The 12,171-nt window shown below is 37.0% G+C and overlaps 1 protein-coding gene across 1 annotated transcript in view; it reads right to left on the minus strand.

The window, feature by feature from the left end:
* Nucleotides 1-3,270, minus strand: part of mapk8ip2 (mitogen-activated protein kinase 8 interacting protein 2) — a 41,946-nt gene extending 38,676 nt beyond the window's left edge. The window contains exon 1 of the mRNA XM_084124777.1: nucleotides 2,912-3,270. Coding sequence (XP_083980903.1) covers nucleotides 2,912-2,976 — 65 coding nt within the window. The 5' untranslated portion in view covers nucleotides 2,977-3,270. The remainder of the gene's footprint in view (nucleotides 1-2,911) is intronic.
* Nucleotides 3,271-12,171: the final 8,901 nt, after the last annotated feature.

The raw sequence follows: 12,171 nt of genomic DNA on the forward strand, positions 1-12,171 counted from the left end.
GAGCCCGGTGGAGCCCGAGCGATGTCCACGGCGAAACTGAGGGAGCGCAGAGCCAAGGTGGAGCCGATGGGCCTGCGTTGAATCCAGGGGATCCGTCTCGCAGAGCTTGGCTGGTGGAGAGGAGACCCGAGGCGGAGCTGGAGAGTTGGTGAGAGACTGTGGTGGAGGTGGAGCCAAGGAGCTGCACACCACCAGCGAAGCAGGTAAGTCCTGAGGTCTGAATGGAGGCAGTGCAGGAGACAAAGGGGTGGATCTGCACAGCCACAAAGTGTATTCAACAAACTCGGCGAAAGGATGGTGATCCTCCCCCAACAGCAGCATCTGGCCGAGGATATCGTCCATCCCGCTCCAGAGGAGATGTTTCAGAGTTTCAAAGCGCCTCCACTAACACCACATAACATAAGACGAGAACAGACAAGGAACTGAACAGAACAGGGAGTATATTTACTCATAGTTAACAAAGGAACTAAATGAACAACAGGTGAATATAATCAGTAACTAAGGGAACTAACTAGGGCACAATAAAGACTGAAAGGGTAGACATGAAACCAAGACACATGAACAAAAACACAACTAAGGATATAACTCTGACATCCACTTTCTACAGTATATTTTGTCATTTAAATACTTTTCGCACTATGTTTTGTACGCATCTATAGTCCTACTTCAAATGCTTTAGCTATACAAAGCATTTGCGACACCAATCATGCACATTAAACCTGAGACTGATAACTGAGAAACAGAGACAGAAAGTGTGCAATGTAAACCTTTTTTTTAATCATGCCAGTGAATCTACTTCAATCTTAGAAGAGAGGGACTGTGTTTTTCCTCTTCATTAAAATATCATCCTGATGCATTAGAGAACGCAAACTGCAGCCCTTTATTTATCCTCAAAGAAATGACAGGTTTATGTGAGGACAAGGAGAGGATTCACAAATCCATTGTAAAGTAAACGATGAGAGAATAAGGGTAAAAGTAGACTAAGAAAAGAACAGCTAAAAAATAAGCAAAGAGGTACATCAGTTTGAACTGACAACAAAACCATCATGTTCAAAACCTCACTTCCCTGACCTCAAGAGGCACATTAGCGACATACGCTAGAGGCTGAGATCTTTGGCGTTCTTATTAGTGTGCCTGCATCCCCTGCCAGAAACATCTGTTTCGGAGCAGTGCGATTAGAACCGGAGGGGTTACATTGGTGCCGTGACCCGGATGGGAGTGAGGCCTTAGGGGGTTGAGTGTAACGGAGGCCAGCTAGTAAAGAGCTGTGCAGGTAAATCTCACTGCCCTGGCCTCAAGAGGCACACTAGCGGCTAACGCTAGGGTCTGCGGTCTTCTCTTTAGCGTCCTTGTTAGCGCACCCGTAAATGCTGATTCGAATTTCGCTCGGAGCAGTGCGGGTAGAACAGGAGGGCTTACATTTACAGCTCATGCAGTTGATATCACCTGCCCTTTTCCAGCACATGACCCTTTTGATTTATTCTGCTGGATGCTGAAGGACAATTTGAATGTTTTTTCTGCTCACATATACTGATACTGTGCAGGAGGTAAATTTAGTTCAGTATGAAGGTGGAAGGATTACTCTCTCCGTCTGTGTTTGTGTGTTTGTTGTGACTAAATATTCCCTGTGAGCAAACATCACCTTTATTAATATACTAATACACTAATACACTAGATGACAGTGACAAGAAGTAGGCTAACTCAATTAAATATTTACATTTAGCAGTTTAATCAAAAGATAACCACATATTTTGTTTAAAAAAAATAAAAGTAATAATCCAACAAACCAACAAAAGTGAATTAAAATGATTTTAATAGTTTAAAATTATTATATGTTTTAATGCACCAACAGTAACTGAAAGCAATTTGCGTGTTAAACATATTTGATAAAATAACCTAAAATGCACTTAATGCAATAACATCTACTTATTTTGTTCAAGTGAAACATATTATTTAATAAAACTGAATTGACCTGACTATTGTGTTACACCAATGAAAGTCATTTTAAGTGTCAGGTCAGGTAGAAATGGCTCCTTATAGAAGCAACTGCAACTTTTTATATTGAAATAGAACTGAGAATATATTGTTTTCAGAATGTGAAGTGGCTCCATTTATCCATTTAAATGACTAATACTTGGTACATTGTACTAGGTACATTCACATGTCAAGAATTATCTACTAGCCAAGTTAATGAAATATGCACTGCACATCAAACTTTTAATGAACATCTACCCTCTTACCCAATAAAAAAAAGTGTATTTAAAAACAATCCATTATACGCTGCTCATGAATGGTACTAAATTATTGCAGAAGAATAAGGTAACAACTTACATTACACATAAATGCCCATATTAGACAATAATTATCAAAGCATAATACCAATAACAATGTGCAATTACAAGCAGCTCCACAACACAATTATGTACTGTTCATTAGTATTACTCACCACTATATAATTACACAATTGTGGGAACACTGTAATGTGTCATCAAACATTAAAATGCAGTCATGAGCATCACAACAGGGCGTGGGCCTTTCCAGTATGCCAACTATCTCAGAGAGGATGCGTCAGGCAATGACATGCCGGGAGGGGGGGAATCAATTGTCTGTCCTTTGCTCAATATCATGCACATGAGTGCATTATTTTACATACACGCATACGTGCAAAAATATTAAATAAATAAATTTATAAAACAACAACAACAAGGGCGTTAGTGTTAATCCTCATTAACAACACAAGGATGCTGAGCATCACTACTTGCGGATGCTGATGCTGAATTCTGGATGTGTTAGAGGACATTACAGATACATAAACAGCGCATATGGTCACATATGACCAGCTTATATAAATAAAAATGGCAGAAGAAGAGGAAACCCCGCGCATACTTGAGAGAAATACTGCGCGTCTTACCTGCATCCCGGAGGAGAGAGGGAGTGGAAGGTGGAGAGAGAAAACATCTCTGCCCTGTCCGCCATCTTCTTAGTGACTCAAAAACAGAGACTGCAGATGCAGATGTCCGCAGCCCATCCACAGACACTGGAGAAGCGGAAATTAAATATGATCTCGCTTTATTCTCTCTCCTTTTCGGCCACACTGACTGCTAACGCCCGCTGGGAATCAAACCATTAAAACGGTCCAATCGGTGATCCAAAGAAATGAGTCAGATATGAAGAACACACGTAGGTGGCTATGTATTGATATCGATTATCTTCTGTTTCAGTCACAACCTGCTGATAAACCAGTGCGCTGTTTGGCGTGATCTGCGCGCATCTGATGATGCTGATGCTGATGAGGGAGGGAGGCAGGCAGAGGCGCGTGCATGCGATCCCATAGAAATAGAACGAGTGGGTAGAATGCCAATGAACACGAAACAAGACCTATAGGTGGGTGTGGCTTAGAGTTCCAGAAGCTGTCTCTGATTGGTCAGGCTAATGGATTATTAACTTTTAGAGACTAAATTGCAAAAGTCACGTTTCATGTGTTTAGAGCAACTATTAAACAAACAGTTAGTTAAAATAATTCAAAAAGCCTATATAAAATAAAAACATAGCAAAGAATAGTAATTAAAAATAATTATAAACTTAATATGAAAATCACAAAATATTTATTTATTTCATTTATTTATGTATTTATTTATTTATTATTGGCTAATACACAAGGTTTTGGGATTAATTCCTTTTTACAAAATTAACAAATTCAATCCTGATATCACGTGGTATCAGTTACTTTTCTTTCCGCAGGTCGAGATGGACTAATCATATTCGTTTGCGATTAAGAAATACTGATTTCTTTGTAATTATATAATAAAGCTTGCTAGGTGCACATGCATTTGTATGTCAGAAATTAATTATTCAAATGGATATATTTAAATGATTAAGCTTTTTAGTGTACAGATGTCTCAAGACAAAATGTCGTGAGATTAAAATGCGGCTCAGTGTAGGTCAGGATTTGTTTTCTGAGCCGCCGAGCGCCATCTAGAGGATGAAGGGTTTTAAAACAGTTCGCAGTTAACTGCTCTATAATTGGCCTCCGTAATGTATCCCGTTCGAGAGCTACTACGTAAGATTTTGCAGCACGATGTTTCGTGTGGGCATATAGGCTACTGTAGCTTGACAATGTTATGTTTTTATGGGCATATAGGCCTATTCTACCAATTCAGTATCCATTAAGTAGGCTAATGGATATATCGAATAGGCCCTATTCAAAGTACGGTATGATAGGCAGGCCTATCATCATTTCAGATCACCAATGTTGTAAATTTAGTAATTAAATAATATTTAAGTGGAAAAAAATGAGTATGCATGCATAGATTGTACAACTGTGCAAAGACATCTCCGGGACACCTCCGACCTTTTGGGCATTTGGCTGTGTTAATTGTATAGCACATCATATTTGCTCCTGTCCTATCGATAAACAGGTGTCTATGTAAAAATGTAAAGCATAGATAGATAATTAACTTGGATCATTAACCCTCGTTCTGCCGCAGAGGAGCTGTTCAGTGATTGGTGCTGAAAAGTAAGAGTGGCCACAGTGGTGCCCGTGGGTAATGCAGGGAACATGTAATGAAGTCTCTTGTAGGTCGTGGGGTTTCCTTTGAGCCAGCCAATAGACGAGATATTTGCTGACAACGTGATTTTAAGGTCTCTCTCTCTCATTGAACAACATTCAACCACTTCCTCAAAGGCTAATATAAAAGAAACTGATGTTAAATTTAAAATGAAAAGACGACCGCATCGAAAACTCTGTCAGTGATTTTTATTACGGCCGCAGCCAGAAAATGTCTGCTTCCTGTTTTCTCCCCTGGAGCTCCATTTATGATGGCTTTTTACTAGTCGTCAGGCACGAGCTCAACTCAGAGTTACAGTAACTTACTCAGAATCGACTTACCTAACTCAGATCAGCTGTTCTGGAACTGAAAACTAGAGTTTCACTTCACAGGGTAAGTCAACTTCAGCTGAACAGAGTTCAGGGTTAGGCTCAGAGTTTGTTAAACCTCCTTTCTGGAATACCTCCCAGGACCTGTTTATGAAGTTTACTTGAGTTGTTATTCTGCAAACTGACATGTAGAAATTACATAAATGAAAAGGTAAGTATAAAGCATTCCACTAAACAAAAAGTATGCTAACAGATATGTGAAACTATAAGATATGTAAAGAAAATAGTTTAAACGTGACTTAGTTGCAGTCTAAGTGTAAAGTGCTAAGTGACAGTAATGTCTAGACATCATTAGCATGATTTGTATCCTTGAGCGGCTGAACTCTGAATTCTTGTATTATTTGTGTTTTATAGTCAGCAGATGGTCCAGACCTCACTGACACTCCGGTGGCTCTCCTGGCAGGCACTATTGATGCGGCCCTCTTCAGCCCTGAGAGCATCTGTATTGTCGTGGAGGATGAAATACTTGTGAGTTGTCCCACAAATCTGGCTGACTCATTTCTCCTGCTCTTTGGGTACGTCTATGCACTACAGTACCCAAAGAATCTCGAGCTTACATTCACATTTATCCAAAAAGTTGTGATGTGTCTCAAGGACAACAAACCACTGAAAGGGCGTCTACTGACGCTGAAGAATGATTTGTTCAACGAGTGAATCTCTCAGAATGGATTATTTGTTGAGCTGAGTATTGAGGAAGTTTTTTGTTTTTTTCCCCCCTCTTTACAAATGTAATCATTTGCCTCTTCTACCTCAGATTTAAGATGTGACACTGTTTGCCTCTTCTACCTCAGATTTAAGATGTGACACTGTTTGCCTCTTCTACCTCAGATGTAATACATTGATTGTTAATAGATAAATATCACAACATTGACGTATTGCCCAGCCCAAGTTTTTGTACTGAATAACTTGTGGGAAACGACTGTTCAATTCATGCACTATACATGTTTAATGTTCTGTTGCCTAATACCTTGATGCACTATACCTTGATGTTGCCAGTTGAAGTAGAAACCAGTACTTTATTTGAATGTTTTATTTTAAAAAAGTGAGTTGCAGCCTTAAAGGTACAGTAGTGCCAAAACGTTTTTAAACAGTGTTATCCACATTCTAGTTGTCGTTGCTGTTGAGGGTGGATTATACTTAGAATCTTATTGAATTTTATTATGAATCCTTTGTGAGTTTTTATCATAATGTTTACTGAATAATGTGAGATGGAGACCCAAAATACTGAATCTACCCTCTGTAGCAATGACCACTATCAGAATATGGAACTATTAACACTTAATAAACACATTTTGTTTTTATGGAGTCATTTCCTTTTCCTTTTGTTTTAATTTATGACAAGCACTTTGTTTTGACTGAGCTCCTTCTGATTCGTGCCTTTTAAAAAGCACATTGTGTTGAATAAAAAATGTTGTTAAATTGTCCCTGTGATGTCACTTTCATGTTTTCTAGCATTATTAGCTGATTATAATTGCGTAGTGGGCCGACATCAGTATTTCAGTTTAGAATTAATTTTGAGTGCATGTCCCACATTATGAGTTGAAAATTATTGAAAATCTTGAGTGTATTTCCCACATTATATGAGTTGAAAAATATTGAAAATGTTGAATGTATTTCCCACATTATATAAGTTGAAAAATATTGAAAGTGATTTTGAGTGAATTACTCCCTAATTATAAGTTGAGGAATGTCAATATTATAAGATAACACTGAGATAATTTAAGGCAACTGTGAATGTAATTTTTATTTTATGTAAACTTGAAACATTTAAAAACATTACTAAAATATTTTTGTGTAATCTGTTACAAAATATTTTTGGAGTTCTGTGAACTTAATAGGGTTTTTTAGTGCATTACAGTGCATACACAGAGAGCGTGAGCGATTCAGTGCCATACATTTCAGCTGTAAATAGTGCTGTAAGAGTTGGTAACAAAAGGCTATGCAATTACATCATTAACTTATAGTATCTCATAGGTAAACAACTGTAAGTAAGTAAGTAAATAAATATTTTTGTGAGTGAGGGCTCCCCAAGGGCTAATTGTTTGAGGCTACTCATACTCACTCTCTCTCTCTCTCTCTCTCTCTCTCTCTCTCTCTCTCTCTCACACACACACACACACAAGTTTCAAGTTTTGAAAAATACAACAACAAACAGTAATATTGTAAAATATTATAACAATTGAATTGATTATTATATATTAGGCATGTAACGGTTCAAAAAATTCACGGTTCGGTTCAATACGATACAGTGGTGACAGCAAAAAGAAAGAAATGCCAGAGAAATTCCCTTGATTTTTATTTATTTATTTATTTTAACGATTTTTTTTTTATTATTTTATTTTTTTTTATTAAAAACATCCCGATTATTAAGTATGTAAGGCGAACGGAACGGAACAGTTAAATTAACAATAAATTAACATTGTGAGTTACATTTTATAAACAATATTGTCAGTATTGTTTGTTTTCCCTCTATTTTGCTGACGAGAATTTCAAAATAAAGCCATACCAGCACTGTAAAAAAAATCCCATTGTTTTTATGGAAAAAAACTGGCAGCTGTGGTTACCAGAACAATACTGTAAAAAACACATCAAACCGTAAACATACTTACGGAGTTACATGTAAATTTAACATTTTAAACATGTATATTTAACATTGGATTTCAGTAATATGATATAATGTTAATTTACCGACCTATTGAAGTATTAATATTTGTTTTATACCATAGTATTACACTGACAGACAGTAGTATTAACATATACCATTTGTCACTTTTGGGTTGATATTTGATTGATTTATGACCCCTTGTCACTCATGATTGACAGGGAATCCATGTGTCACTTTTGGGTTGATATTTGATTGATTTATGACCCTAGTGATTGACAGGGAATCCATGTGTCAAAAACAGGGTCTCTGATTTACAGTGTCAAGCTTGGTGAGATTTGCTTCCTGGTTGACATGTGAATACTCACACCTCGCCATATGCCAATGAAGTTTTATGATATGGTCCTCCCTGGTCTGCCTTTTCACACCTATGTCACTACCTACACCATGGATTAAATAAGGTTAGGGGCTGCAGTGTTAGACACAGAATACTTTCTGCATCTTTTCCTGTTACAATGTTTGCTCCGGGAACTCCTAAAACCCCTAGAAAGGTCATGTGTATTTTGCCAACAAGAGGACCTGTTGAAATGAGAGAGGAACTAACTTTTGCACCTAGGAAAAAGCAAAATGTTAGCTTGACAAAGTTTCTTCATGAAGACATAGCTAATGTGAAATGTGATTTCCCAGTGTCTGGTAAACGCGTGCTGAGATATGCGTTTGACAAGGTGTTGCGTATTGTGAAACTCTACACTGCAGATGATGGAGACGAATTTACATGGCATTCATACTCCATGTCTGATTTTTCAAGACAAAGACTGGTTTCTGTTTTTCAACTACGTTTGGAGAGATTTGAACGACTGTGGTGATGATCCGTTATACATCGCCGAGTGGGATGGCTTAACTCCTAACACAAGATTTCGTGTGGTCGGGGACCACAGTAAAAAGCTACCAGACGACTGTGTTTATATTTTTTGCTGCAACGACAAGACAAAGCTCAATGTACATGTGTGGCCTATTTGAGAATCTGAGCATCACACGTGCTCATCTTCATTTATATAGCGCTTTTAACTATGTAGATTGTTTCAAAGCAGCTTTACAGAGATAAGCGTATAATTTAAGGTAACAGAGATTGTTTTGGCTTTATAGCGGTTCTTTAATAAAGTTATTTTCCAGCTAAAGTTAGTTTTGATTGATTCGCTTCCGTCGCAACGATCATTTGTTATTAAATTAGGGGCCGCTAAGACGACACCATTCTCTCTACACAGACTTTAAACGCGAACCTGTGAGAAATGCTGATGGCGTTCACATGCGCATTAAGAATTGGTTCTATAGTTATGTGCGTTTGAATATATGTGCACAGGTTTTTAATTCCCTACAAACCAAGCCTAAACAAAGTACTGGTCTTTCCTTATACATTTTGATACAGAATTTTATTTTATCACTTCGGGGTAGGTACACGAAACGAATTTTCCCGACAACGCCTTATCTGTAGAGTGATAAATGTTCTTTTAAGAACAACTGTGTGTGTGTGTGTGTGTGTGTGTGTGTGTGTGTGTGTGTACCTCAGTAGTACCTGAACTTTAGGTTTTATGTTAATGCCTAAGACAAAGAATCAGACACGTTCATCAAGCCAAAGAGGCCTAATTACCCACACATCCCGTGCTATATTCTTCTCAACAAGAAAAGGTGTCGTTTTTTCTAGAACATCTGTATCTGTTTCCCTCTGTTTCTTTTATTAGTACTGTAGCCGAGCAGTTTCCTCACATGAGTAACCTTGTACTGTAAAGTAATGCCTTTTTTTCTTTTGACAAGCCTACATTTCAAATTATACCTGTGTGTGTGTGTGTGTGTGTGTGTAACAACCACAAGGGATACATGTTGACGCTTAAGTTTCGGGTACAGTGCAAACATGCAATACTCAAGAAATCTAATCTTAGTGTAATCTTCGTGTGGTCAGAACACAAAACTTTGTGTTGAGTGATCCAGACCAAGCTTCATGCTAGAAAATATCATGGAAGTCACTAGCCCTTCAACATCCAGCACAAAATTAAAGAGATGAGCTTAGGATGTTTAGACTATTACCATCTTCTTTGAACCTTGATATCACCCGTTTTTGGGGGTCAATCAAAGCGACACAATATATAGTTAGATATTTGTGTGTGTGTGTGTGTGTGTGTGTGAATAGTTGTGCTAAACTCTTTGTGTGTATTTTTACACGCCAACATATTCTGGCAGGGGTGTGTCACACCACTCTGGTGCAAAGTGTTCACACTCTTGAATAACTTTCAAACATATTTATACAGGAGTTACTGTATGTGTGTCCAAAACACCTGTAAATTTAAAAAGACCAAATCAGTAAGAAAAGAGGGCACAGCATACATTGAAAAGTAACATTTATAATAAATACACAAAATCCATTCGTGAGCAATGAGCAAAGTTTGTTAATTTTGTCTTGTAAGTGTTGTTTTATCAGATAGCACTATTTTGTTTGTGGGACTCTCCTTTGAGAACTGTCAACATTCGGTGTTTATAGGAATAAATGTAAATTAAGAATTTGAGTGATAGTCTTTCTGCTTGAGAGTGTTTGACTAAGTTGATATTTTTAAGTGTAACTTTACAGCTATCTGATGTGGGGCCACATGAAGCATCAGCACAAAAAGTAAGTTATTCTGTTTTACACTTAATCTGTTACAACTGAATCACATCTGACTATTGCACTGAGAGCTGCACATTCATTAACGTTTGTGGCTGGTAAACAAAGTGCCACACTCTGGTAAAACCTGCAGATAAAATAAAAAAATGATGTGTGAAGAAATCACCATGTAAATTAAGACCCCAAATCACTAAGAAAATAAGTTAGGCCATACAAAAAATGTTTATGATGCATACAGAATATAGAAAACTCAAATGATGAGCAATTTGTAAGTTTGTTACACGTTTGTAAGTATGGTTTTGCAAATGACTTTTTATTACACCTCTAGATTAGTCATCTTGTTGAGATGACACTGTTCACATTTCTTTGTTTGTTGGTCTGTGTTTTGTTTTAGGCGAAGACAAACCGATGTAAGTTCATGCTATTCCGCACATGGGAAAACGTGTGTGATAAACGCAGGCCTTTCATTTAAGAGGCTTTTTAAATATATGACTGAACTTTCTCTTTTTGACAAACCAGTATTTCATATTATATTACATTATACTTTTTTTTTATTTTATTTTTTTATTTTATTTTTTTTTTTTATTGCAGATTAACAAAACAGTAACATATACAAGGTAAGAAATCATTGACATAAATACAGAAGCGAGGGAGGAACAGAAACAGAATAACAACAACGAAAGAAAAAGAGAGAAAAAAAAAAAAGACAGCTCAATCTCATTGTTGATATTTATAATCAATAATAATATATCAATATTAGTGGTGTTATTATTATCGATGATAATAATAATCATAACAATAGTAATAGTGTTAGTTTTAGTGATTTATAAAAAAAATATATATATATATATATATATATATTAAAAATAAATAAATAGTAAATAGTAATGATAGTATTAGTGACAGTAATAATAATAACAATAACAATACATTAAGATCAGTCCATAAGTTATTGTATATTTGCTCTAAACTCTAGGTCAGGGGCTGATCCACAACTGCCAGTGAGCACAACCAGCATGTCCCCCCGACATAGACACCTCTCCTTGATCCGACAATCCAATCCCCTCCCCCCCCCCCCCCCCACCGCCACCAGTGACACCCGGCCACAGCAATTAATCCTCTATGCTCCATTGAGTCTTCCTCCAATAAGTATGCTGGGGCACCATATCAGGCACCACCATACCAAGCTCCCTTAGTCTGGTTGTGACCTGACATAACCAAATGTTATTAGTGGTTGGCCCTCTTGTCCCAATTGTTTTTTTGTTTTTTGTTTTCCTCCATGGCTAGGACCATGGTGTGCACTGGTTAGCTACCCAGCCAGAGACACCATATCCAACCCAGGTATCAATCCAAATTATTTTACATGAGGGAGGGATTTGGCCGGAGGCAGTGAAAGGGGAAGGGTCAATTAGACCACTGAGACTACAATGACCATGACAACAGGGCATGCCAATCGGACCCACCAACAGCACCTAGAACAGACGCCCAACCCAGACGGTTTATATTATTAAAATATCTCTATATATATATAATAATTTAATATTTATACTTAACATTTTGTTATTTATATAATAAAGAGAGGACTGACTAATAATTATATTATAATATTACCAAAATCACTATTCCTAATACCACCATCACAAATGGAAATAATTAGTAATAGCAATAATATGCAGATTTAAATAAAAGAAAAGTATAGCTTATTGAACATCATATATATCTACACACATATATTGGGGGAGTGCGTGGATCCGGTTACAGGTTGCTGAATTATATGAAGATGAGTTAGGAATGGCTTCCAGATATCAAGAAATGTAGATAGAATATTCTTGTTAGTGTATGTTATTTTTTCTAATGTGATGTATTCTATAAGAAGATTAGTCCAGTGATTGATATTTATACAGTTTTTGGACTTCCAGTTTTGCAAAATTACTTTCTTGGCGATAGTTAGAGAAATGAGGAGTGGATTTTTGTATTTAA

Source organism: Abramis brama (assembly GCF_963993115.1).
Source record: "Abramis brama genome assembly, chromosome: 9".
In the NCBI taxonomy this organism is placed as follows: domain Eukaryota; kingdom Metazoa; phylum Chordata; class Actinopteri; order Cypriniformes; family Leuciscidae; genus Abramis; species Abramis brama.